This window comes from Trachypithecus francoisi, unplaced genomic scaffold (assembly GCF_009764315.1).
Source record: "Trachypithecus francoisi isolate TF-2019V2 unplaced genomic scaffold, Tfra_2.0 Lachesis_group6, whole genome shotgun sequence".
Taxonomy (NCBI): Eukaryota; Metazoa; Chordata; class Mammalia; order Primates; family Cercopithecidae; genus Trachypithecus; species Trachypithecus francoisi.
The window spans coordinates 65,728,749-65,752,214 of NW_022681471.1; the positions used below are offsets into that span (position 1 = coordinate 65,728,749).

General features: G+C 35.5%; 1 protein-coding gene across 1 annotated transcript in view; it reads left to right on the top strand.

Moving 5' to 3' along the window:
* ATRX (ATRX chromatin remodeler) overlaps positions 1-23,466 on the top strand; it is a 331,194-nt gene that overhangs the window by 132,072 nt on the left and 175,656 nt on the right. Inside the window, 5 exon segments of the mRNA XM_033201745.1 lie at positions 8,304-8,437; positions 9,552-9,728; positions 16,020-16,113; positions 18,447-18,549; positions 20,277-20,513. Of these exon segments, the coding sequence (XP_033057636.1) occupies positions 8,304-8,437; positions 9,552-9,728; positions 16,020-16,113; positions 18,447-18,549; positions 20,277-20,513 (745 nt within the window).

Consider the following 23,466-nt stretch of genomic DNA (forward strand, 5'->3'; position numbering starts at 1 on the left):
GACTAAGAGCTGAGATTTCTACATGGATGTCTGCTTCCCCAACAAACACATTTATTTTATTGTTGAAATGTGCTTAATTGGGTCTAGTAAATACTCTACATTTTTCTCATAATTTCTCTGTGGGTGCGACTAAATGCTTTTTTTTTCATAGAAGCGAAATTTGATGTGGAGATTGCTAAAAAATAAATTGTCCTATTGTTCTATTTGATTACATTGGGACAAGACCATAGCATTTTAAATTTCCAACTACTATTGTTGTATCATTTGATAATAATTTTGCGTTTCAAACTAGAAAATATGCTAATGATTTTTTTTTTCCTACTGGCTTGGTGTGGGTATTCTGTTGATGAAGGCTCTATACTGTTAATCTAGCATATTTTCGGAGGAAACTAATGATTTCTGGATGTTATTTATGCCTAAGAAGATATTTAATGATTGTTTACTTGATTTCAGCACAGTTAATGGCATGGGTATATCACAAGTCCCTTAATCATTTGATGTTCACTTTGCTTTCATTTTAAACACTTTTTCAAATGTCTCTCTCCTACACATGTTGTCTGTTCTCTATGCAAATTTGCTAAATTTGGAATTATTTTTTTCCTGATTTTTTTTGTGGTAGTTCTGTTTCGTTAGCAAAACTTCTTTGATTCTCCTTTATTGTACTTGAAAGACAAAGGTGGCATTTTAAATTAAGTATTTTACTTGTTTTTCCATTTGAGTAAGGGATTTAAATATCTAGCAATTTTATGGTAATTTTTTTTCAATTTTCTTTGTCTGTATAGTGCAGGTAAGTATTGCAAGTCATTTAAGTACAACACAGGTGTCCAGCCAGTAGATAGGATCTACTTGTAGATATCTAAACTGGCTGTAGTTGTTACTGGCTTTCTTTTTTCTACTAGAATTCCAAGTAAGGAAAGACATATGATGTGTAGTGGTGACCTTTGTCCTTTTATGGTCAAAATATAAACATTATAACCAGTATTTCTTTCTTGTTCTCTGTTCTTTGGTGATATTGGAACTTCCAGAAAATAAGAAATAGGTCTTCTTCAAAAAAGAAAGAAAAAAGAAAAAGGAGAGAATTTGGATTGCTAGTGTTAGCAAAAGTGATTCATTTTTCTGACTTAATATCCTTTGTCTTTAACTTTGAAATTTCAAAATAAATTGAGATGAGTAAATTCTGTGTTTTCATTTTTCAAGTATAAAAATATTGAACTAGTTATTTAATATGATCAAATTTCCTATATTAATTTGAATATATTTTTTCTTGTTAAAATGCCTCTAAAACTGGTTTAAATTTTTGTATAAAATGAGGAATACACATGTAATAATTCAGGCCTATTGAAACATAAGAGTCTGTATGAATTATTAATAACTGTGGGTTCTTAATTTCATAGTTTTTATTCTACTCCCAAGATTTTTTAAAAAAGTCATTTGATATTAATTTTCCTGGTACCCTCACCAAAAAGGATACAGAGCTGCTTTTAATTAACTACCCACATTGCAGGATTTGTGACTAAAAAATGTTTCAAACCATTGTTTAGCGTTTTGATTATTTGGCGACTTCATTATTACCTCATGAATTCCACCATTTTGGGAATGTGCCTTAATTTTTTCATATATACATAATACTTATATATATATATTATATGTAATATATAATATATAATATATATATATATTATATGTAATATATAATATAATATAATATAAATATATATAATATATTATATGTAATATATAATATAATATAAATATATATATTATATGTAATATATAATATAATATAAATATATAATATATTATATGTAATATATAATATAATATAATAATATATTATATGTAATATATAATATAAATATATAATATATATTATATGTAATATATAATATAAATATATATAATATATATTATATGTAATATATAATATAATATAAATATATATAATATGTATATATAAAATAAAAAAAAATATATATATTTTTTGAGACAGAGTCTCGCTCTGTCACCCAGGCTGGAGTGCAGTGGCGTGATCTCGGCTTACTGCAGCCTCCACTTCCCTGTTTCAAGCAATTCTCCTGCCTCAGCCTCCTGAGTAGCTGGGATTACAGGTGCCCACCACCACACCTGGCTAATTTTTAAATTTTTAGTAGAGACGAGATATCACCATGTTGGCCAGGCTGGTCTTGAACTCCTGACCTCAGTGATCTGCCCGCCTCAGCCTGCCAAAGTGCTGGGATTACAGGCATGAGCCGCCCCTCCTGGCCAGTCATATTTTTTAATAGAAAACTTAATATTCATACTAATTTTCAACCTGAGTTAAAATATATACTAATATGAATTTTGAATAATTCCATATTCCATAACTTTTTTTTTTTTTTGAGACAGAGTCTCACTCTGTCACCCAGATTGGGGTGCAGTGGCACAATCTCCGCTCACTGCAACCTCCGCCTCCTGGGTTCAGGCGATTCTCTTGCCTCAGCCTCCTGAGTAGCTGGGACTACAGGTGCCTACCACCATGCCCGGCTAATTTTTGTAGTTTTAGTAGAGACGGGGTTTTGCCATGTTGCCAGGCTGGTCTCAAACTCCCGACCTCAGGTTATTTGCCGTCTTTGGCCTCCCAAATTGTTGGGATTATAGACGTGAGCCATCATGCCCGGCCACATGTTTTGTTTTTTAATTCCTATCCCTTAAATATATGACATTTATTAAAACAAAACCTCACACCCTACTAAAATATTTAACATTCCTTGGCTATATTCCTTTGAATTATTTTACATATCAAACTTTAAAATATGATGTGATGCTTTAGTACTACATATACTTAGGTACCTCTAAAGTGCATGCATTTAAACCCATTATCTTATTTAGAATTCTGTTAATTAAGTACTCTATTATGATATTGTACACAAAAAAATTTTTAAGCAAATTTTATCACCTTGTTTATGGATGCCCAGTATTTTGGCCTTCTAAAAATATATTTTTTTTCCAGCAATTTTCTTCAAACCTGTTCTCAGAACTTCTTAAAAGATAAATGGTAATTGTAGAATGTATCTCAGATGGCCTATCAGTGCATTTTAGAGTGCATACTGGATTAAATATGTTTAAAACTCCTTTTTAGTCTTTATAAAATCAAACTGGGTGCAGTGGCTCACACTTGCAATCCCAACACTTTGGGAGGCTATGGTGGGAGGATCACTTGAGGCCAGGAGTTTAAGACCAGCCTGGGCAACATGGTGAGACCCTGTCTCTACTAAAAAAAAAAAAAAAAAAAAAATTAACCGGGCATGGTGGCACATGCCTGTAGCTCCAGCTGCTCAGGATACCGAGGCAGAATGATTGCTTTAGCCCAGGAGTTCAAGGTTACAAGGATCTGTGTTTGTGCCACTTCATTCTAGCCTGGGCAACAGAGCAAGACTGTCTCTAAAATAAGAAAAATTAAAGCTTGAATTCTTGCATTTCTAAATACACAAATTTGAAATATGTGAAATATACATATTTTTTAAAATGGGTGCCCGTGTGGTGGCTTACGCCTGTAATCCCAGCGCTTTGGGAGGCTGAGGTGGGTGGATCACATGAGGTCAGGAGTTTGAGACCATCCTGGTCAACATGGTGAAAGCCTGTTTCTACTAAAACTACAAAAATTAGCTGGGTGTGGTGGCATGCACCTATAGTCCTAGGTACTCGGGAGGCTGAGGCAGGAGAATTGCTTGAACCTGGGAGGCGGAGGTTGCAGTGAGCCTCTCACACTCCAGGTTGAGATCGCGCTACTGCACTCCAGCCTGGGTGACAGAACAAGACTCTGTCTAAAAAAAAGGGATCATTTGTATTTGCCCAGGCACTCATTAGCATACAAGTGTTAACAAGTAGAGGATATAGTGCTGGCACAGTAAAATTAATAGCAGATTGGGATTTAGGATCTTAGGTTCTACTCCTGACTTTGCCACTAGTTAGCTTTGTTTCTTTGACTGAGTCATTTCCTATATCTAAGCCTGTTTCCTCATCTGTAAAATGACAAAGCTGTACTCTAAGGTTCATCCTTCTAGCTCTAATATTTTGTATTGCTTTTATTATGGCTCAAAAGCTCCCTGGTGCAAGAGGTCCTTCTCTTGATTGCATTTTAAGTAACTCAATATTTTGAATTATTGATTTACCTATCAGCAAGAGGTGGTTTACTTTCCTTTCCTGTTTGAGTGCTTAAACAAGAGACATTACTCATTTCCTTTCTAGATAGGATTGGAGTTAATAAAGGCTTTCTTGGCTTTCTCCTATTTTTTTTTTTCCAATTGCTTGTTTGTCATTGTGTTGTTGGGCTCACTTCTTATTATTTTATTGTGCTTTCTTTTAGTAATGGTGTTATCTTGGTGTTATGTACTTTGGAAGACTTAGTATATGTGGGTTTTGGGGTCCTATTTATTTTCTCATGCGCCAGTTCCAATCATTGTTTGTTTGTGGGTTTTTACCCTTCCTCCCATATTGTTTTGCTTTCTCCCCCTCTCCCTTCCCTCCCTTTCAGGAAAATGGAGGAGTGGCTCCATTACTTCTGGCTCTGCCCAGGTTTTCTGCCACAAGAGTGGCACGGCCTGTGCCTCTAATGCTTCTGATAGAGTCGTGACTGCTTTGGATGCTACACCTGCCCCAAGATGTAATATTGAGCATTGAGATTCCAGGGGCAGTACATCGTCCTGGAAAGCCTCAAGAAAGGAAACTTCAGAGCAAACAGAATCAACTAGGGATCATGACTATACATCCATCACATGCATACCAGCATGGGTCCAGCCGAGGCCTCCAAAATGATGCTTTGCCAGCCTCAGCTGGTTCTCAAGTGATGATATCCTTGAAGTCTCTGTGGCCCGTGACTCCAGAGTTAAGGTAGTGGAGTTTCCCTTTAAAGCATCTCACAGCAGGCTTTGTAGATGGGACACATCTCACTTCAACATGCTTGCTGACTACTCAGGTTGAAGGTCAGCCTCAGCCCTTAGGTCCGTTAAATTAAGTTCTAATTTTGAAATGTAGGTTATTATGTTATAGGCTAGGTTTATGGTAGACTGGGTCTTTGACATATTGGACTTCAGTAATAACTTATGCAAAATGATTCAATTTATTCTTTTTAGGGCTTAATTTACATAGCTATAAATTAGGTTTTCCTTTGGACAGAAGGTGTTAAAAGAGCAAAAATAAAACCTTTAGCCAGGTAGTCTCCATCACTCTGTATATAATTTGTGATTTGGAGAAAAATGACCTGAAGTTTGTAATTTTTCGGCTTCTGAATGTACTATGATTGTTCTATATGTTACGATCTTTTTGAAAGTTGTCGCTAAGTTGTAATTCTACAGTATGTGGATCTGATTTCACTTTATATGATTTATTAATAGGTATGCAATTGTATCTTATCTCATGTACATCATATTTCTTAGTCTAATGACAATCCAGAACTTGAGAATGCATTAAGTAGGTTTACATATTGTGACCTTCCATTTTTTAGTAGACATATTCTTTGGAGACTAGGATTTGAAAGAAGAAAAATTACATGATTTCCTACAATTAACAACCAAATCTTTATAGTTAATAGTAATTTTTTAAAGACTTTTTTCGAACTTGTAAACACAAACTAAAATCATGTTGTTGAACTAGCCTTTCAAGTAACTAGATTAGGAATTGTGTTTTTGTTGGCTGTTTAGTGTTCAACCCAAATGGTGGTATGAGATCTCCTTGTACTTGCAAGTAACCAAGGTTTTCCCATTTCTAATCTAGTATTCAATGCTTTATATATTTTACACACACACACACACACACACAACACACACACACACACATATATTTATTCGTCCCAAAATTCATTATTCATATTAGTTTGAGGAAGTTTTTTCTGGTCCATGAGAAATGACAGCGTAGTATTACCAAAGATGGTTTTAATATATACCAACAGAAAAAAAAAGTGCTATGCCAGACATAGAAATTTACTGCTAACATTTTATTTTAGAGTCTTCTGGTCTGTTTTAGGGACATACAAATTTTAGAAGTTTTTTTTAATATATAAAATAGAACTATATTGTGGTTTATAAATTACTTTTTCACTTAATATTAATAAATATTTTCTATATTAATCTTATTTAGAATATCATTTTAATTTCTATCTCTTATGGATAATCATGTGATAATACTATTTAATCAGTTTCTGATATTGAATGTTTAAACATTTTCTCACCCTTTGCTATTGCAGACAACATTGTAATAAACATCCATGAAAATTTTTTCTTCTTTTGAGACGGAGTTTTGTTGCCCAGGTTGGAGTGCAATGATCTCAGCTCACTGCAACCTCCGCCTCCCGGGTTCAAGCAATTCTCCTGCCTCAGCCTCCTGAGTAGCTGGGATTACAGGTGTGCGCCACCACACCCAGCTAATTTTCGTATTTTTAGTAGAGACAGGGTTTCGCCATGTTGGCCAGGCTAGTCTCGTACCCCTGACCTCAGGTGATCTGCCCGCCTCTGCTGCCCAAGGTGCAGGGATTACAGGCGTGAGCCACTACGCCTAGCTGAAATTTTTTTAAAAAAGATGATTTTAGAGAATTTTTCCAGAAAGATATATTTCTTCAATTTAAAGGGTTTCCCTTTATTCTGAAACTGTTCCCTAATTTGGGGAGGGTATGTTGTAAATAGTCTTTATTTTATAAAATGATGAAGGTAAATGGAATTTGGGTTTAAACTTTTTTTGGCAAAATGAAAAGTTGGCAACCCTGTATTTGTCCCATTTTAGAAAAGCTTACAGTGTGCAAACCATTGATCTAGAAATGTAAGAGCAAAACTTTATAGCTCAACTTTAGTAAGATTTAAATTGGTGTGGTCTAATCTTCACTTTATTGAAATACAAATCAGGGCAGAAATCCTCAGAAAAACAAATGCATCTGTGGCTTCCTTTAGCAATTGATGATTCTCTATTCTCTGTGTTGTCTAAATATTTCTGATCCATCTGTTTGAGGGAGAAAGCACCAAAAGGCATATAATAAACATTTATGGAAGTGATTGCCTGTTTTGCTTCAGTCTATTTAGATGCCTTTGCTATGCATCTTTGAATATGAATAGTAATGAGCAATCTATCTGTCAAATAAAATTTAGGAGGCAGCTAACATGCATTAATATCTCCTGCCATTGAATGAATTCTTCATTGAAATGTGGGTGTGTGCTAAGAAGTGTAAAGAGGGGTTTCAGATCCAGAAATAACAAATGTTCCATCATCCCAGCTACAAGTTTTTGACTTAGCTAGAGAGTCAGTCCTGATTGCAGAGACTATGTTTATCCCATACAGATTAGCTCATGGCAGACTGTCAGGATCATGCCATCTTCCTTTTGAACTTTCCTATAAACTATTTTCTTGTTACTGTGATTTGTGAATTTGTATTGAAAGGATACCCAGACTTATCAAAACATCTTGTCTTGTACAAAAGCTGTATGATTGCTTTTATCTTACTTTTTCAGTTATTTTTCTTGAGTACAAACATGGAGATTTCCTAGGAATATATTTTATTTTAACATATGATGGTAGGAGTAAAAGTAGTGTTTTCTTATGCTTTTAGTAATTGATTTTTCCATTAGCAAATTGGTCTTTGAGGAGCATCTTGAGAAATTTTGTTGTGAGTGAAACAACTGCACTATTTTTTTTTAAAGTAACCCATTTATGGTAATTCATGTTCTTTTTACCATGTATGTAATTAATAGCAATCATGTCCCTTCTTTCCCCTGTCTTGAATATTATTAGAGATTATTTATTGCTGCAATACTTAGCATTTGTGTATGCTTTCATCTGGTTAACAGAATTTATGTAGTACATTGAAATTAAGGTCCAAAACTATCATCCTCTAGTTTGAGGCAAGGTGTTATTATATAGTGGTTTATTACACATTGGTTTTCCAAGAATATATTTTGCTGTTGAATTAAACCTCTCGTGAATTAAATTATCTTGGAATGCCGTGTGTCTGAACAAGTTCATTCACTATTGTTGACCTGTCTGACATTGTAGTTGTAGGATGATGTCAGCAAAGCAAATAGAGGATTGGAATGTCCTTCAGAGTTTTCAGTATATTGCAGAATTGTATAGAATTGAGAAATAATAAGTGTAAAGAACATTTTCAAAAGTTTTTGTTTATAGCTTAGGTTAAAACATGGTTTTGCTAATTGTTTATTTACAATGTAAAATCTATTGGCACATTTATTTCTATTTTGATGCCAAGAAGTCTTTTTTTGTTTTTAATTTGGTATATTTCACCCCCAGATATATAGTTCTTTTTTTATTGTTTTTTTACTCTCAAGAATTGCCAAGAAGATGCTTTTAGAAGAAATTAAAGCCAATCTTTCCTCTGATGAGGATGGATCTTCAGATGATGAGCCAGAAGAAGGGAAAAAAAGAACTGGAAAACAAAATGAAGAAAACCCAGGAGATGAGGGTGAGCTCCCCAAAGAGAAGTTTATAATGTCATAGTTTGATTCCTTGACTAATTCAGTCTTTGAAGAATATCTGACCAAGAAATATCTTAATATGGCTGAGCGTGGTGGCTCATGCCTATAATCTCAGGACTTTGGGAGGCCAAAGCGGGTGGATCAGTTGAGGTCAGGAGTTTGAGACCAGCCTGACCAACATGGTGAAACCCTGTCTCTACTAAAAATAGCTGGGTGTGGTAGTGCGTGCCTGTAGTCCCAGCGACTCAGGAGGCTGAGGCAGGAGAATCGCCTGAACCTGAAAGGCAGAGGTTGCAGTGAGCCGAGATCGTGCTGCTGCACTCCAGCCTGGGTGACAAAGCAAGACTCCATCTCAAAAAGAAGAAGAAGAAGAAGAAGAAGAAGAAGAAAAAGAAATCTCTCAATACAGGCATTTAGAGTTCATGAAAATGTTTAAGACTTTGTTACCACGACTTCTCTTGAATAGCTTGTAATAATTATGGAAGTTACTCTAATTTTATCAGTTACTGCCAATAAACAGATGTTTTTTGTTTTTTGTTTTTGTTTTTGTTTTTTTTTTTGAGACAGAGTTTTGCTCTTGTTGCCCAGGCAGGGTTGCAATAGTGCAATTTTGGCTCACTGCAACCTCTGCCTCCCAGGTTCAAGTGATTCTCCTGCCTTAGCCTCCCGAGTAGCTGGAATTACAGGCCTGTGCCACCACACCCTACTAATTTTGTATTTTTAGTAGAGACGAAGTTTCTCCATGTTGATCAGGCTGGTCTTGAACTCCTGAACTCAAATGATCTGCCCGCCTCGGCCTCCCAAAGTGCTGGGATTACAGGCGTGATCCACCGCGCCCAGCCCTAAACAGATGATTTTCAAAGCAAAATATTTTATACCTTATAAAAGGTTCTATAAATATATAGTTGATATTTAGTCAATGTTTAATAATACTAATTTGTCAAGTCTGATGTGTGAGATTACCTGATAACACCAATGATACCAAAGTATGTGTATAACTGATTTTTTTCGTAAGTTTCAGTAGTTGTCAACAGGCAAAATAGATTTACAAGACATTTTAGAGACTGAAGAAGGTTTTATTGATTTATTTTCTTCATTTAGAAGCAAAAAATCAAATCAATTCTGAGTCAGATTCAGATTCTGAAGAATCTAAGAAGCCAAGATACAGACATAGGCTTTTGAGGCACAAACTGACTGTGAGTGACGGAGAATCTGGAGAAGAAAAAAAGACAAAGCCTAAAGAGCATAAAGAAGTCAAAGGCAGAAACAGAAGAAAGGGTAAGACATTTTAATGCTGAATGTAAAGAACATATTGGACCAGGCACAGTGGCTTATGCCTGTAATCCTAGCACTTTGGGAGGCTGAGGTGGGCAGATTACTTGAGCCCAGGAATTTAAGACCAGCCTGGGCAACATAGGGAAACCCCATCTTTACAAAAAATACAAGAAATAGCTGGGCGTGGTGGTGTGCACCTGTAGTCCCAGCTACTTGGGAGGCTGAGGTGGGAGGATCACCTGAACCCCAGAGGTCAAGGCTGTAGTGAGCAGTGATTGCACCACTGCATTGCAGCCTGGGTGACAGAGTGAGACCCTGTCTCAAAAACAAAAACAAAAAAAACCATGCTGGTTTTGTAAACTAATTATAGTAATGAAATTTAAGTATATGGTCAGGCACAGTGGCTCATACCTGTAATCCCAGCACTTTGCGGGGCTGAGTCCGGTGGCTCACAAGGTCAGGAGATTGAGACCATCCTGGATAACATGGTGAAACCCTGTCTCTACTAAAAATACAAGAAATTAGCTGGGTGTGGTGGCACGCGCCTGTAGTTCTAGCTACTCGAGAGGCTGAGGCAGGAGAATCTCTTGAACCCGGGAGGTGGAGGTTGCAGTGAGCTGAGATAGCGCCACTGCACTCCAACTTGGGCCCCAGAGCGAGACTCTGTCTCCAAGAAAAAAAAAAGAAAGAAAGAAATTTAAGCATATCTACTCAAACAATTGACTAGCTATATTAAGCAAATGTCAGTACACTGGCAACAGGTATACTATCACATGAGATTAAAATTAATAATTTAGAGTGGGAAGATAAACCAGAAACTTTAGGTGACACAAAGAATATTTTTAACCATTAGATTATAAAGATAAATAAATATGATTTAATAAAATAAACATTATGTAGAAAGTATAAGATTGCATATAAAACTGTGAAAACATAGTGCTTTCCTGTAGAAGGGTAGAAGATGCAATTAATTTGGGTAAATTTTGCCTGTGAATTTTGGGTAACAAAAAGTACAAAGGATTTTGTTGTTGTTGTTGTTGTTTGGCTTTTTGATGACTAGGGGTAAATTTTGAAGACTGTTGTTAGTACCCAACCCATGGATGGCAGATGAACTCTTCTTTGCCACCTAGGAATAGGAACGCATTTTTGCAAGTGTTTGGGAAATATAATAGGCTCTAAAGGATGCAGAGCCATTGAAAAGGTTTTTTTTTAAAATTACTATATTTATTTTTGAGCTCTGGACCTCTGGTGATCTACCTGCCTTGGCCTCCCAAAGTGCTGGCATTATAGGCGTGGGCCACTGTGCTGGCCTTATTTTTAAACTTTTTATAGAGCAGCTATATTGAGATAAAACTCACAAACCACACAGTTCACCCATTTACAGTATACAATTTAGCAGTTTTTAGTATAATCACAGAGGATTACCACCACTTTAAAAAATGTTTTATTTGAAATATATGTACAAAGAAGTGCACGTTATCAATAAGTAGACATCTTGATGTAAACGTAGGGCACCCAGATCAAGGAACAAGGTGTTGATTACTAACACCCAAGAATCACAACCTCAGCATGACTATTTTTTTCCTATTGAAAGATTTTAATCAAAAATATCATATGATTAGATTAGTTCCTTATTCAGTGAGAATGAAGGCACTGAATGTTTAGAAGGTATTGCTGTAGTTGATGACAAATGGGGTTGTTGGAGAAGAGGAAGATTGACTTAAGTCTTATAGGAGGTTGAATTGTTAGGTCTTCTTAATTGATATGAAAGGGAAAAGACAACAATGAGTGTCAGGTTTTTAGAGTTTTCATGGTATATGTACAGTATCACAAAAATAGTTGAGGTTATTCAGTGGAGTTGTAATGTTTTACAAATGGAAAGCTAAGGACATAGTCTTGGAATCCTCAACATTTATAGGGCTTTTGGGCAAGAGTTATTCACTAAAGATGAGGAAGAAGTTCTTGCTACACACATATACAATTAATATATGTTATGGACATTTTCTTTTTTTTTTTTTTTTTTTTTTTTTTTTTTTGAGACGGAGTCTTGCTCTGTCACCCAGGCTGGAGTGCAGTGGCCGGATCTCAGCTCACTGCAAGCTCCGCCTCCGGGTTCACGCCATTCTCCCGCCTCAGCCTCCGGAGTAGCTGGGACTACAGGCGCCCGCCACCTCGCCCGGCTAGTTTTTTGTATTTTTTGTAGAGACGGGGTTTCACCGTGTTAGCCAGGATGGTCTCGATCTCCTGACCTCGTGATCCACCCGTCTCGGCCTCCCAAAGTGCTGGGATTACAGGCTTGAGCCACCGCGCCCGGCGACATTTTCATGTTAATAAATAATAGTGCATCATTTTGTGACTACTTGTCTTATACATTTTTTTATTATTTATTTATTTTTATTTTTTATTTATTTATTTTTTTGAGTTGGAGTCTTGCTCTGTCGCCCAGGCTGGAGTGCAGTGGTGCAATCTCAGCTCACTGCAAGCTCCGCCTTCTGGGTTCACGCTATTCTCCTGCCTCAGCTTCTTGAGTAGCTGGGACTACAGGCGCCCGCCATCACACCCGGCTAATTTTTTATATTTTTAGTAGAGACGGGGTTTCACCATGTTAGCCAGGATGTTCTCGATCTCCTGACCTCGTGATTCATCTGCATCGGCCTCCCAAAGTGCTGGGATTACAGGCGTGAACCACTGTGCCCGGCCTGTCTTATAAAGTTCTTTGCAATATGGCTGCAAGCTCTTACAGATTCTATGAAGGAACTGTGTGATTTAACATGTTATAGATATCACAACATGGATTCCTGTGCCTCTTCAACAAAAGGGGCAATATTGATTTTGCTTCTGAGGCTTAGTTCAATATATAGACCCTTTTATTATACATAATTACATTTGAGATTTGCTTTATTAAAATCTGAATTTTCTATGATCTGTGTTTCTACTGCCTGATTCTGTGGGTAATTTATTACCCAGGTGATTTTGTTGTTGTTGTTGTTTTTTGTTTGTGTAGGAGAGAGTAAACTTCTAAAATCCCATCATATTTGTGTTTCTAATATGGATTATGATCATAGTGGTTGATATATACTTGAAGTTGCGTGATTTTCTGAGTTTTGTAAATTCTGGTGTTCCTATATTATTTGGAAATTTGAATTGAGAGATGGAAAAATCAATAGTGAATAGTCTACTTATTAATGTAGTTGAATTAAATTGAAATGCATTGAAGAGGCATAAGAACAAAGTGCAGCATATGAACTCTAATTTTCTCCTAAATTAGAAAAATGTTACAAAATTATTTTAGTGACAATTTGAAACTGTAAATATTGCCTTTTTATTAGATGATAGTAATTTTTTTTTTCAGATGTGATCATGGTATTTAGTTATGTAGGGTAGTATCCTTATGCTTAGGGGTAAAGTGTCATCCGCATTTAATATCACATGGTTCAGTGTAAGAAAAGGTGTGCGTGTGTGTGTGTGTGTGTAGAGAGAGAGAAAAAAAGCAAATGTGGTAAACTGCTAACAATAAGTGAATTTAGGATAAGGCATACAAGTATTCATTCAATAATTCTTTCACATTTTGGTAGATTTCAAAAATTTTTAAATGTTGGGTGAAAAATTAATACTAGGCTTAAAATTATACTTAATTACAGGATTTTTGTGTGTGTGAATGCAGGGATATATGTGTGTTTTTGATATTCTCCCAGCTTTCCAGTTGCTTAACTATTCTTTTTTTTTTTATTGTGGTAAAATATACATAACATAAAATTTACCATTTTACCCATTTTTAAGTGTACAATTCAGTAACATTAAGTACATTCACATTTTTATGCAACCATCACTTCTATCTGCCCCCAAAATGTGTCATCATTCCAAATGGAATCTCTTTAACCATTAAACAATAACTCTTTGTTCCCCTCTCCCCCCACATATTCTATATAGCATTTATGTTCTCCCATTTATAGCATTTCTGTTAGCATTTATGTTCTCCCATTTTTTCACTGGAATAGAACTTTGATTCTAACCTCAGGTTATGATAGATTTTTTAAAAATTATTTTGAAACAATTCTAGATTTACAGAAATGTTATACAAATAGTGCAGAGTTCTGTGTATCTTTCACCTAGCTTCTCTGATTTAATACCTTATCATAGTACAATGATCAAAACCAGGAAATTAACATTGGTACGATACTATCAACTAAGCCAGGGGTTTACAAACTGCACCTGTGGGCCACATCTGATCCTCTGCCTGTTTTTATAAATAAGCTTTCATTGAAACACAGCCATATTCATTAATTTACTGTTTTCACATATGTACAATGGCAAAGTTGAGTAGAGACGAGTAGTTGCAACAGAGACCATATGGTCCACAAGTCAAAAATATTTACTATCAAGCTTTTTACATAAACCGTTTTATGACCTCTGAAGTAAACTATAGATCTTATTCAGAGATTAGTTTTCCCACTAATGTTTTCTTTCTGCTTTAGGATTCAATCCAGGATCTCACATTGCATTGAGTTATAATGTCTCCTTAATCTACTGCAGTCTATGACAATTCCTCAGTCTTTCCTTTGATGACCTTGACACTTGTGGAGTGTTGATTCCTTATTTTCTCAACTGTTCCTTGATATGTATTTGTCTAATGTTTTCTCATGATTGAATTGAGGTTATTATGCATTTTGACAGAATACCACAGAAGTGATGTTGTGTCTTCAGTGCATGATACCAAGAATAGATGATGTCAGTATGTCTTTTTTTTGAGAGAAGACCTCGCTCTGTTGCCCAGGCTGGAGTACAGTGGTGCGATCATGGCTCACTGCAGCCTCAACCTCCTGGGCTCAAGTGATCCTCTCGTTTCAGCCTCCCAAGAAGCTGGGACCACAGGTGTGTACCATCATGCCTGGCTAATTTTTTTTTTTGTAGATACAGAATCTCCCTACGTCTCAGGCTGGTCTCAAATTTCTGGGCTCAAGTGATCCTCTCAACTTGGCCTCCCAAAGTGCTGGGATTACAGGGGTGAGCCACCATGCCCAGCCATCAATATGTCTTATTACTCTCACGATTAACTTTTGTTACTTGCTTAAGTTGGTGTCTGCTAGTATTTTTCCACTGTAAAGAAGAAGATATTATTTTTCTGTTTATATTTAGTATTTTATCGGGAGATACTTTGTGACCATGCATATATTGTTTTTTATCATACGTAAGCCCACTAATTTTAGTATTCATCTTGGGTGAAGCAGTTAGTACTGTGGTATTTGCCTACTTGTAATTTTCTGTTTATTTCATTACTTCCACATTTAGTAATTGTAAGGAAGAATTATTTTCCCCTATTTATTTATTGCATTATTTATATCAATATGACTTATAGAGTTTTATTTTACCAGTTATAATCCAATAGTACCATTTATTTTATTCCTCAAATTGTTCTAGCTTTGGTTGTTGGGAGCTCCTTCAAGTTGAATCTTGTGTCCTTTCAACATGTGCCTGTCCATGTTTGAACACTGCTTTATTTTCTGGCACTATAAGATGTTCTAAGCTTATCTTGTATTTTTTCTGCCCTGCTTCCTCTGGCCAAAAAGAGGTTTTCTCCTGGAGTTTTATATGCTTCCATTACTGCGCTAATTGTGAGGAAAAAAAATTGAGGATTCCACATGTAGAACCCGATTTTCCTGGTGTTGTGGCTAGAAATAGGGATTTTCTTCACAGTCTTTTTGTCAGTACCCTCTGCATACCTTTGGAATTTAGCCTGCCTTCTGGTCAAAACCAGGAAACAAACAAAGAAAATAACCATATGCACTCACAGCTGTCTCCCCTCCACCAGTTGTAGAGGGGTCATTATTCAAGTTTTGATTTCAGTCTCCAATCTGCCTATTATCGTTTCCTTTTCAAGTTCTTTGGTTGTGTCATCATTGGAGGAGAGAATCTGTAATCTTATTCCTTCTTGACCAGCCTACCTTGCTTGTTTTGAATAGCCAAACTTCTTTTTCATTAATTTACCTTTGGTAATTACATATATTTTATTGACAGGTATTTATTCTTATTTTGTCAATTCATGTACAACTGAATACTTATATTTTGATGTACAACCACAGTTTTATAATTACATTTGAAATACGTTTGAATTTTATTTATATATATCATGTAAAGCATTAACTGGTATATTCTATATTATGTATTATCCATTCACATATATACCTCTGATGTTCTTATAATGCTCTGTTTTAATGTCGAGTCATTGGTAAATTAAGTCAATTGGGTTTCTATTGAAAAATAATTAATAATTTTATGTATTTTTTAAAATTCAAGTGAGCAGTGAAGATTCAGAAGATTCTGATTTTCAGGAATCAGGAGTTAGTGAAGAAGTTAGTGAATCTGAAGATGAACAGCGGCCCAGAACAAGGTATTATAATTGATATTTTAAAAATTTTAGGAGTTAATGTGAATGACCATGCCTTCAAATGATTTGTATGGTTACTGTTACCAATAAAGTTAGTGCAATATATAATATTTTGATTTGAAACTAATTGTTATACTTAATAGTTTAAAAGAATCTAAGCATATTTTATGTGTAGTTGAATGTGTAGTTGAATTGTGTATTCTAACCTGGGTAGATTTTCAGTCTGCAAAACCACTCGTGGCTGCAGTTTTTTATTGTTATGGGGAAAATTGTAGGGTAATAGTGAAGAGGCTTTATAGAAAAACTGCCTCAGTCTTAACTCTGGGCTTTTCTACTTTCTATTTGTATAAATACTCTGTGCTTCAGTTTCCTCATCTGTAAAGTGGGGTATTACAATACTTGACTGACCATTGTGGGCATTAAATGAGACAATACATGTACGAGGTTTATAACAGTACTTACCTGGCAAATAGTAAGTGCTCGATATATAAATTATCGGTTTTAGTAGTACTACAGTAATAATGATATGCTTGGTCTTGTAACATGAACAGTCACTGATCTAGATTACCTGTAATTTAAAATTTGGCTTCCTTCTTAGTATGTTATGTTAGATAATACTACTACTACAATTTTTTTATTTCCCCAGAATAACATAATCTTTCTACAGTTTATCAAATGAACAATCTGTGTGTGTTTGTGTATATATGTCTACAAAGGTGTCTATCTGCATTTGTAAGTTTTAAAACATTTGAGTTTTTTTAAGTTAATACTTACCAGGTTGTGCTTAGAGTATAGCAATATATTATACTTTAAGTCAATATAAAATGAAAATGATAAGGTACATTGAGAGTTTTTTTTTAAACCAAGATATAATTCAACATGTTGTACTGTGGAATACAGTGGTCTTCAGAGTATTTGCAAAGTTGTGCAACAAACACCACTCTATAATTTCTGAACATTTCCATCACCCAAGAAAAAAACTCTGTACTTATTAGCAGTCATTTTCCATTCCCCATGCCCTCGTACTCTAATAAACACTAAAATCTACTTTCTATGGATATGCCTGTTCTGGACATTTTGCATGAGTAGATTCATATAATATATATCCTTTTATGGATTTTTTTTTCACTTAGCGTAATGTTTTCAAGGTTCATCCATGTTGTAGCCTGTATCAGTACTTCATTCTTTCCTTAATGATTATTTTTAATGGTGGTAAAATGCACATAACATTTACCGTCTTAACCTTTTTTTTTCTTTCATGGTATTACTGGGAATTTTTATTTTCCTCTTAACCGTTTTTAAGTGTGTGGCTTAGTAGTGTTAAGTACATTTACTTTTTTTGAACCAGTCTCCAAAACCTTTTCCCCTTGCAAAACTGAAATGTTATTCATTAAACCACCCTCTTTTTCCTCTTCCTGAAGCCCCTGGCAACCACCATTCTATTTTCTGTCTCTATGAATTTCACTACTCTAGGAACCTCATATAAATGGAATCATACAGTATTTGTCTTTTTTGACTGGCTTATTTCACTTAGCATCATATGTTCCAAGTTCATGTATGTTGAGTCATGTTTCAGAATTTTCTTCCTTTTAAAGGCTTAATGTTCCATTGTATACCACATTTTGTTTATCAATTTATTTGTTGATGGACATTTGATTTGTAACCTTTTGGCTGTCATGAATAATGCTGCTTTGAACATGGGTGTAGAAATACCTCTTCAAGTCCCTGCTTTCATTTCTTTTGGGTATATACCCAGAAAAGGAATTGCATGGTAATTCTATTTTTAATTTTTTGACGAACTGCCATAATAGCAGCTGCACCATTTTACATTTCCATTAATACTGAACAGGGTTTCACTTTCTCCACATCCTTACTGACAGTAGTTATTTTGTCTGGATTAATGTAGCTTTGTGTACGAATTTCTAAACCCAGAAATACTTTTCTCACCAAAAGTTGTTACTGTGTTTTTAAATCTCTGTGGCCTGTTATGAAGAAAACAGTATTCAATTTGTAATCTGCTTTTTTAAGTGATGATGAATGTTTTTTAGTATGTCTATTGGCTGTTTGTATTTTATACTAGAAGAATAGTCTTAATGTCCTTTAATGCATTTTCTTACTCATATAACAAACCTTCCCTCAGGATACTGTAAATTGTTGATCATTGGATTAAAATGAAGGGTTATGCTTCTGCTGGAATATCCATTTTTAACCTGATTTTTTTTCCCTGTTTGTTTTTAGGAATGCATACAGAGGTAGAACAGTTTTAAAATAGTACATAACTTATTGATGGAAGTTAATAATGAAATATTTTATTTTGTGTTTTAAATTTTCTTCAGGTCTGCAAAGAAAGCAGAGTTGGAAGAAAATCAGCGGAGCTATAAACAGAAAAAGAAAAGGCGACGTATTAAGGTTCAAGAAGATTCATCCAGTGAAAACAAGGTAATAATGACATTTACTACGTGCTTGAATTATAACTGGTACAGTAGAGTATTGTAATCATGCTGTTACCTCTCTGTTCCATTCATTCATTTTATTCTACTGGCTTATTTACGTTTTACACTTGTGGAAGGATTGGTTATTGAATATATATATGTAAAAGTATTAATTTGACATTATCAGTTTTTTTCCTATTCCTTAATTTCTAATGGAATTTTAAGCCATTCTAATTCATGATTTTATATTTGTAGTGATGTGAGTGTTCTGTTTTCTGAAGACAAAATACTATCCTGAATGATGACTTATATGAGAATAAATCTCGTAGTGAAATTAGCCAGTTTGAGTTTTTTGTATATACGCAGGCTTACATAAAGTAAAAGGTGTCTGAAATATGTTTGATTCTGTCAACACATTGCTCTTCCAGAGGGGTATTTATCTTTTGAAAATTAACTTGTTAAATATTTTAAAGTGTACAATTCAGTGGCCTTAATTATATTCACAAGCAGAATCTATTCACTCATTGAACATTAACTCCATTCCCTTCTATCCCCCATCCTCTGGTAACCTCTATTTTCATTTATGTCTCCATGAATTGTGTATTTTAAGTACCTCATATATATAAGTTGAATCATGCAATATTTGTCCTTTTGTGTCTGGCTTATTTCATTGACATAATATTTTCTAGGTTCATCCATGTTGTAGCATGTATCAGAATGTCATTCCCTTTTTAAGGCAAATAATATTCCATTATATGTGTGTGCCACATTTTGTTAGCCCAGTCATCTGTTGATGGGCATTTGGGTTGTTTCTACCTTTTGGCTATTTTGACTAATACTGCTATGAATATGGGTGTTTACATATCTGTTTGAGCCCCTGCTTTTAATTATTCTGGTATATATGGAAAAATGGAATTGCTACATCATATAGTAGTTGTATGTTTAACTTTTGGAAAACTCCACACTGTTTTTCTCTAGTGTCTGTAACATTTGACGTTCCTGTTAGCAATGTACCAAGATTCCAATTTGCGTCTTTGCCAACACTTCCTTTGTTTCTTTTTCTTTCTTTCTTTTTCAACAATAAACATCCTAATGAGTGGGAAGTGGCATTTCACTGTGGTTTTTCTTTGTATTTTCCTAATGACTGGTGATATTCAACATCTTTTCATATGCTTATATCTTCTTTTGAGAAATGTTTATTCTAGTCGGTAGCCCATTTTTAATTGAGTTTTTTTTTTTTTAATAGATGTTGAAGAGTTTTTGTTTTGTTTTGTTTTTTGAGAAAGAGTCTCGCTCTGTGGCCCAGGCTAGAGTGCAGTGGCGTGATCTCAGCTCACTGCAAGCTCTACCTCCCGGGTTCACACCATCTTCCTGCCTTAGCCTTCTGAGTAGCTGGGACTACAGGCGCACACTGCCACGCCCGGCTAATTTTTTTTTTTTTTTGTATTTTTAGTAGAGATGGGGTTTCACCGTGTTAGCCAGGATGGTCTCGATCTCCTAACCTTGTGATCTGCCCATCTTGGCCTCCCAAAGTGCTGGGATTGCAGGCATGAGCCACTGTGCCTGGCCGAAGAGTTTTTTTTTTTTTAATACTACTCTTTATTGCTAAATATAATTCTAAAGGTTTTCAGCATGTTTTCTTCCACCTTTTCCTGGTGTATTAATTAATGGCATATGAAATGGATAAATTAAATGACTTTGTACTGTTTACCTCTAATTGTTTAAATTCCGTAGAGTAATTCTGAGGAAGAAGAGGAGGAAAAAGAAGAGGAGGAGGAGGAGGAGGAGGAGGAGGAGGAAGAAGAAGATGAAAATGATGATTCCAAGTCTCCTGGAAAAGGCAGAAAGAAAATTCGGAAGATTCTTAAAGATGATAAACTGAGAACAGAAACACAAAATGCTCTTAAGGAAGAGGAAGAGAGACGAAAACGTATTGCTGAGAGGGAGCGTGAGCGAGAAAAATTGAGAGAGGTGACTAATTTATTTCTTCTTCTTTTTCTTTTGTAGCTACAGGGTCTCGCTATGTTGCCCAGGCTGGCCTCAAACTATTGGGCTCAAGTGATCTTCCTACCTTGACCTCCCAAACTGCTGAGATTACAGGCGTGAATCAACACACCCAGCCTTAATTTATTTCTATTAATGATTTATTTTATTTGGTATATGACTTCAATATATTTCAGCATTTTAAGAGTAGAATGTTGTAATCTACCACAGATTTCTGTTTCTTTTATAGATGGAGTCTGGCTCTGTTACCCAGGCTGGATTGCAGTGGCATGATCTCAGCTCACTGCAACCTTTGCCTCCTGGGTTCATGCAATTCTTGTGCCTCAGCCTCCCAAGTGGCCGGGACTACAGGCATGCACTACCACACCCAGCCAATTTTTGTATTTTTTAGTAGAGTCGGGGTTTCACCATGTTGACCAGGCTGGTCTTGCACTCCTGACCTCAAGTGATCTGTCCGCCTTGGCCTCCCAAAGTGCTGGGATTACAGGTGTGAGCCACTGTGCCCAGCCTCAACCCACAGGATTTCTAGTTGCAATTGATTTTTCCTACTGTCACTATTTTCATGCAACTTAAAATAGTCATTAAGCTTTATTAATATAATTAAGTGCATGGAAATAATTGAGATTCTTGAATGATCACCAAAATGGTTATGTTGTATTTTGGGTAGAGAAATGTTTCAAAATTACTTCTTAAATCCATAAAAGATTTCAGTTTCTTAAATTGACTTTATGTTACAAAAATTTTCAAATTCATGGTGGAGAGAATAGTGTAATAATTCTCCCTGGATCTATTAACTCAGTTTCAGCAGTTACTAACACAGTACGAGTCTTGTTTCATCTCCTTTTTTTTTTTTGAGACGGAGTTTCACTCTTGTCACCCAGGCTGGAGTGCAGTGGTGTAATGTTGGCTCACTGCAACCTCCACCTCCTGGTTTCAAGTGATTCTTCTGTCTCAGCCTCCTATGTGAGATTACAGGTGAGTGTCACTACGCCCGGCCGTTTCATCTATTCTTTTTCCTTCAGATTATTTTGGAGCAAATCTCAGAAATCATATCTGTTTATAAATAGTTGGGAATGTATTGTTAAAAGATAATAGTATTTTAAACATTACTACAGTAGCATTATTACACGGAATTCTCTCATTGCCTCACATAGTAGTTTTAAAAAATAGTTGGTGTGGGCCTGGCGTGGTGGCTCATGCCTGTAATCCTAATACTTTGGGAGGCCGAGGCGGGTGGATCACCTGAGGTCAGATGGTGGAACCAGCCTGGCTAACATGGTGAAACCCCGTCTCTACTAAAAAAATTAGCCAGGTATGGTGGTGCATACCTGTGATCCCAGCTACTTGGGAGGCTGAGACAGGAGAATTGTTTGAACCCCGGAGGCAGAGCTTGCAGTGAGCCAAGGTCGCACCATTGCACTTTAGTCTGGGTGACAAGAGTGAAACTCAGTCTCAAAAAAAAAAAATGGTTGGTTTGAGTCAGGGTCTTAACAAGGGCCATCTGCATATTCTGTTGTATTTGGATGCTACATCTTTACCTAATTTTAACCTAGTTTCCCTTTGGTTCTTTCTTTTTCTTCACCCATTCTTATAGTTCATTTGCTTAAGAAAACAGATTAGTTTTGTAAAATTTTCTATATTCTGAGTTTTGTTACTTGCATCCCTGTAGTACAGTTTTATTGACTTCTATATTTCCTATAAACTGGTAATAGGATCTAGAGTCCCGATCAGATTTAGATTCAGTGCTTTTTTTGGTAGAAATACTCATGGGCAGTAATAGTACTTCCTTTTGCATCTCATTAAGAGGTACTTTAAATCTGGTTGTCCCCTTTTTGTGGTATAGCTCCTCTAACTTTGTTCCACTTTTTCAGAATCTTTTTAGGTATTCTCAGTTCTTTGCATTTCCACATAGTATTATGTTGTTGGTTTTTACAAAAATCCCTGTGAAATTTCTATTGGAATTTTGTTGAATCTTTCTTGTAGTGTGGCCAGAATTGACATCTTAACAGTGTTTTGTCTCCTATTACATTTATATAGTGTACCTCTATTTATTTACCTTCTCTTTAATTTCTCTTAGGAATGTTTTGTAGTTTTCACTGTATAGGTCTAGTACATATTTTAAAAGATTTATCCTCAAGTAGTTCATAGTTTTTGATGTTCTATTGTATTAGTCCATTTTCATGCTGCTGATAAAGACATACCCAAGACTGGGCAATTTATAAAACAAAGAGTTTTATTGGACTTATAGTTCCACGTGGCTTGAGGAGGCCTCACAATCATGGTGGAAGGCAAAAGGCACATCTCACATTGTGGCAGACAAGAACTTGTGCAGGGAAACTCCTCTTTTTAAAACTATAGATCTTGTGAGACTTATTCACTATCACAAGAACAGCACAGGAAAGACCTGCCCCTGTGATTCAGTTACCTCCCACTGGGTCCCTCCCGCAACATGTGGGAATTCAAGATGAGATTTGGGTGGGGACACAGCCAAGCCATATCATATAGTAAATGTAGTTTCAAGTAATGTTGGCATAATGACCTTGTGTCCTAAGCTCTAAATTTACTTACTTGTTATAGTAGCTCTTTTTTGATAAATTCTTTATGACTTTCATGTATACGTTTGTGTTGTCTGTGAAGAAAAACTATTTTGCTAATTCCATTCCAATCTATCATTTATTTCTTTTTTTAAATTATAAATGGTGAATTTCTTCAAATGCTTTTCATTGCATCTGTTGGAGTGACCTAGAAAATGTCTTGGATTCCTTGAATAAACCTTGCTTAGTCGTGTTGTATTGCTCCTTTTATATATTGTATTGCATTTGCTGATCTCTCTTTCTCTCTTTCTTTCTTTTCTTTCCTTCTTTCTCTCTCTTTCTTCTCTTTCTTTCTTTTCTTTCTTTCTTTCTTCTTTCTTTCTCTC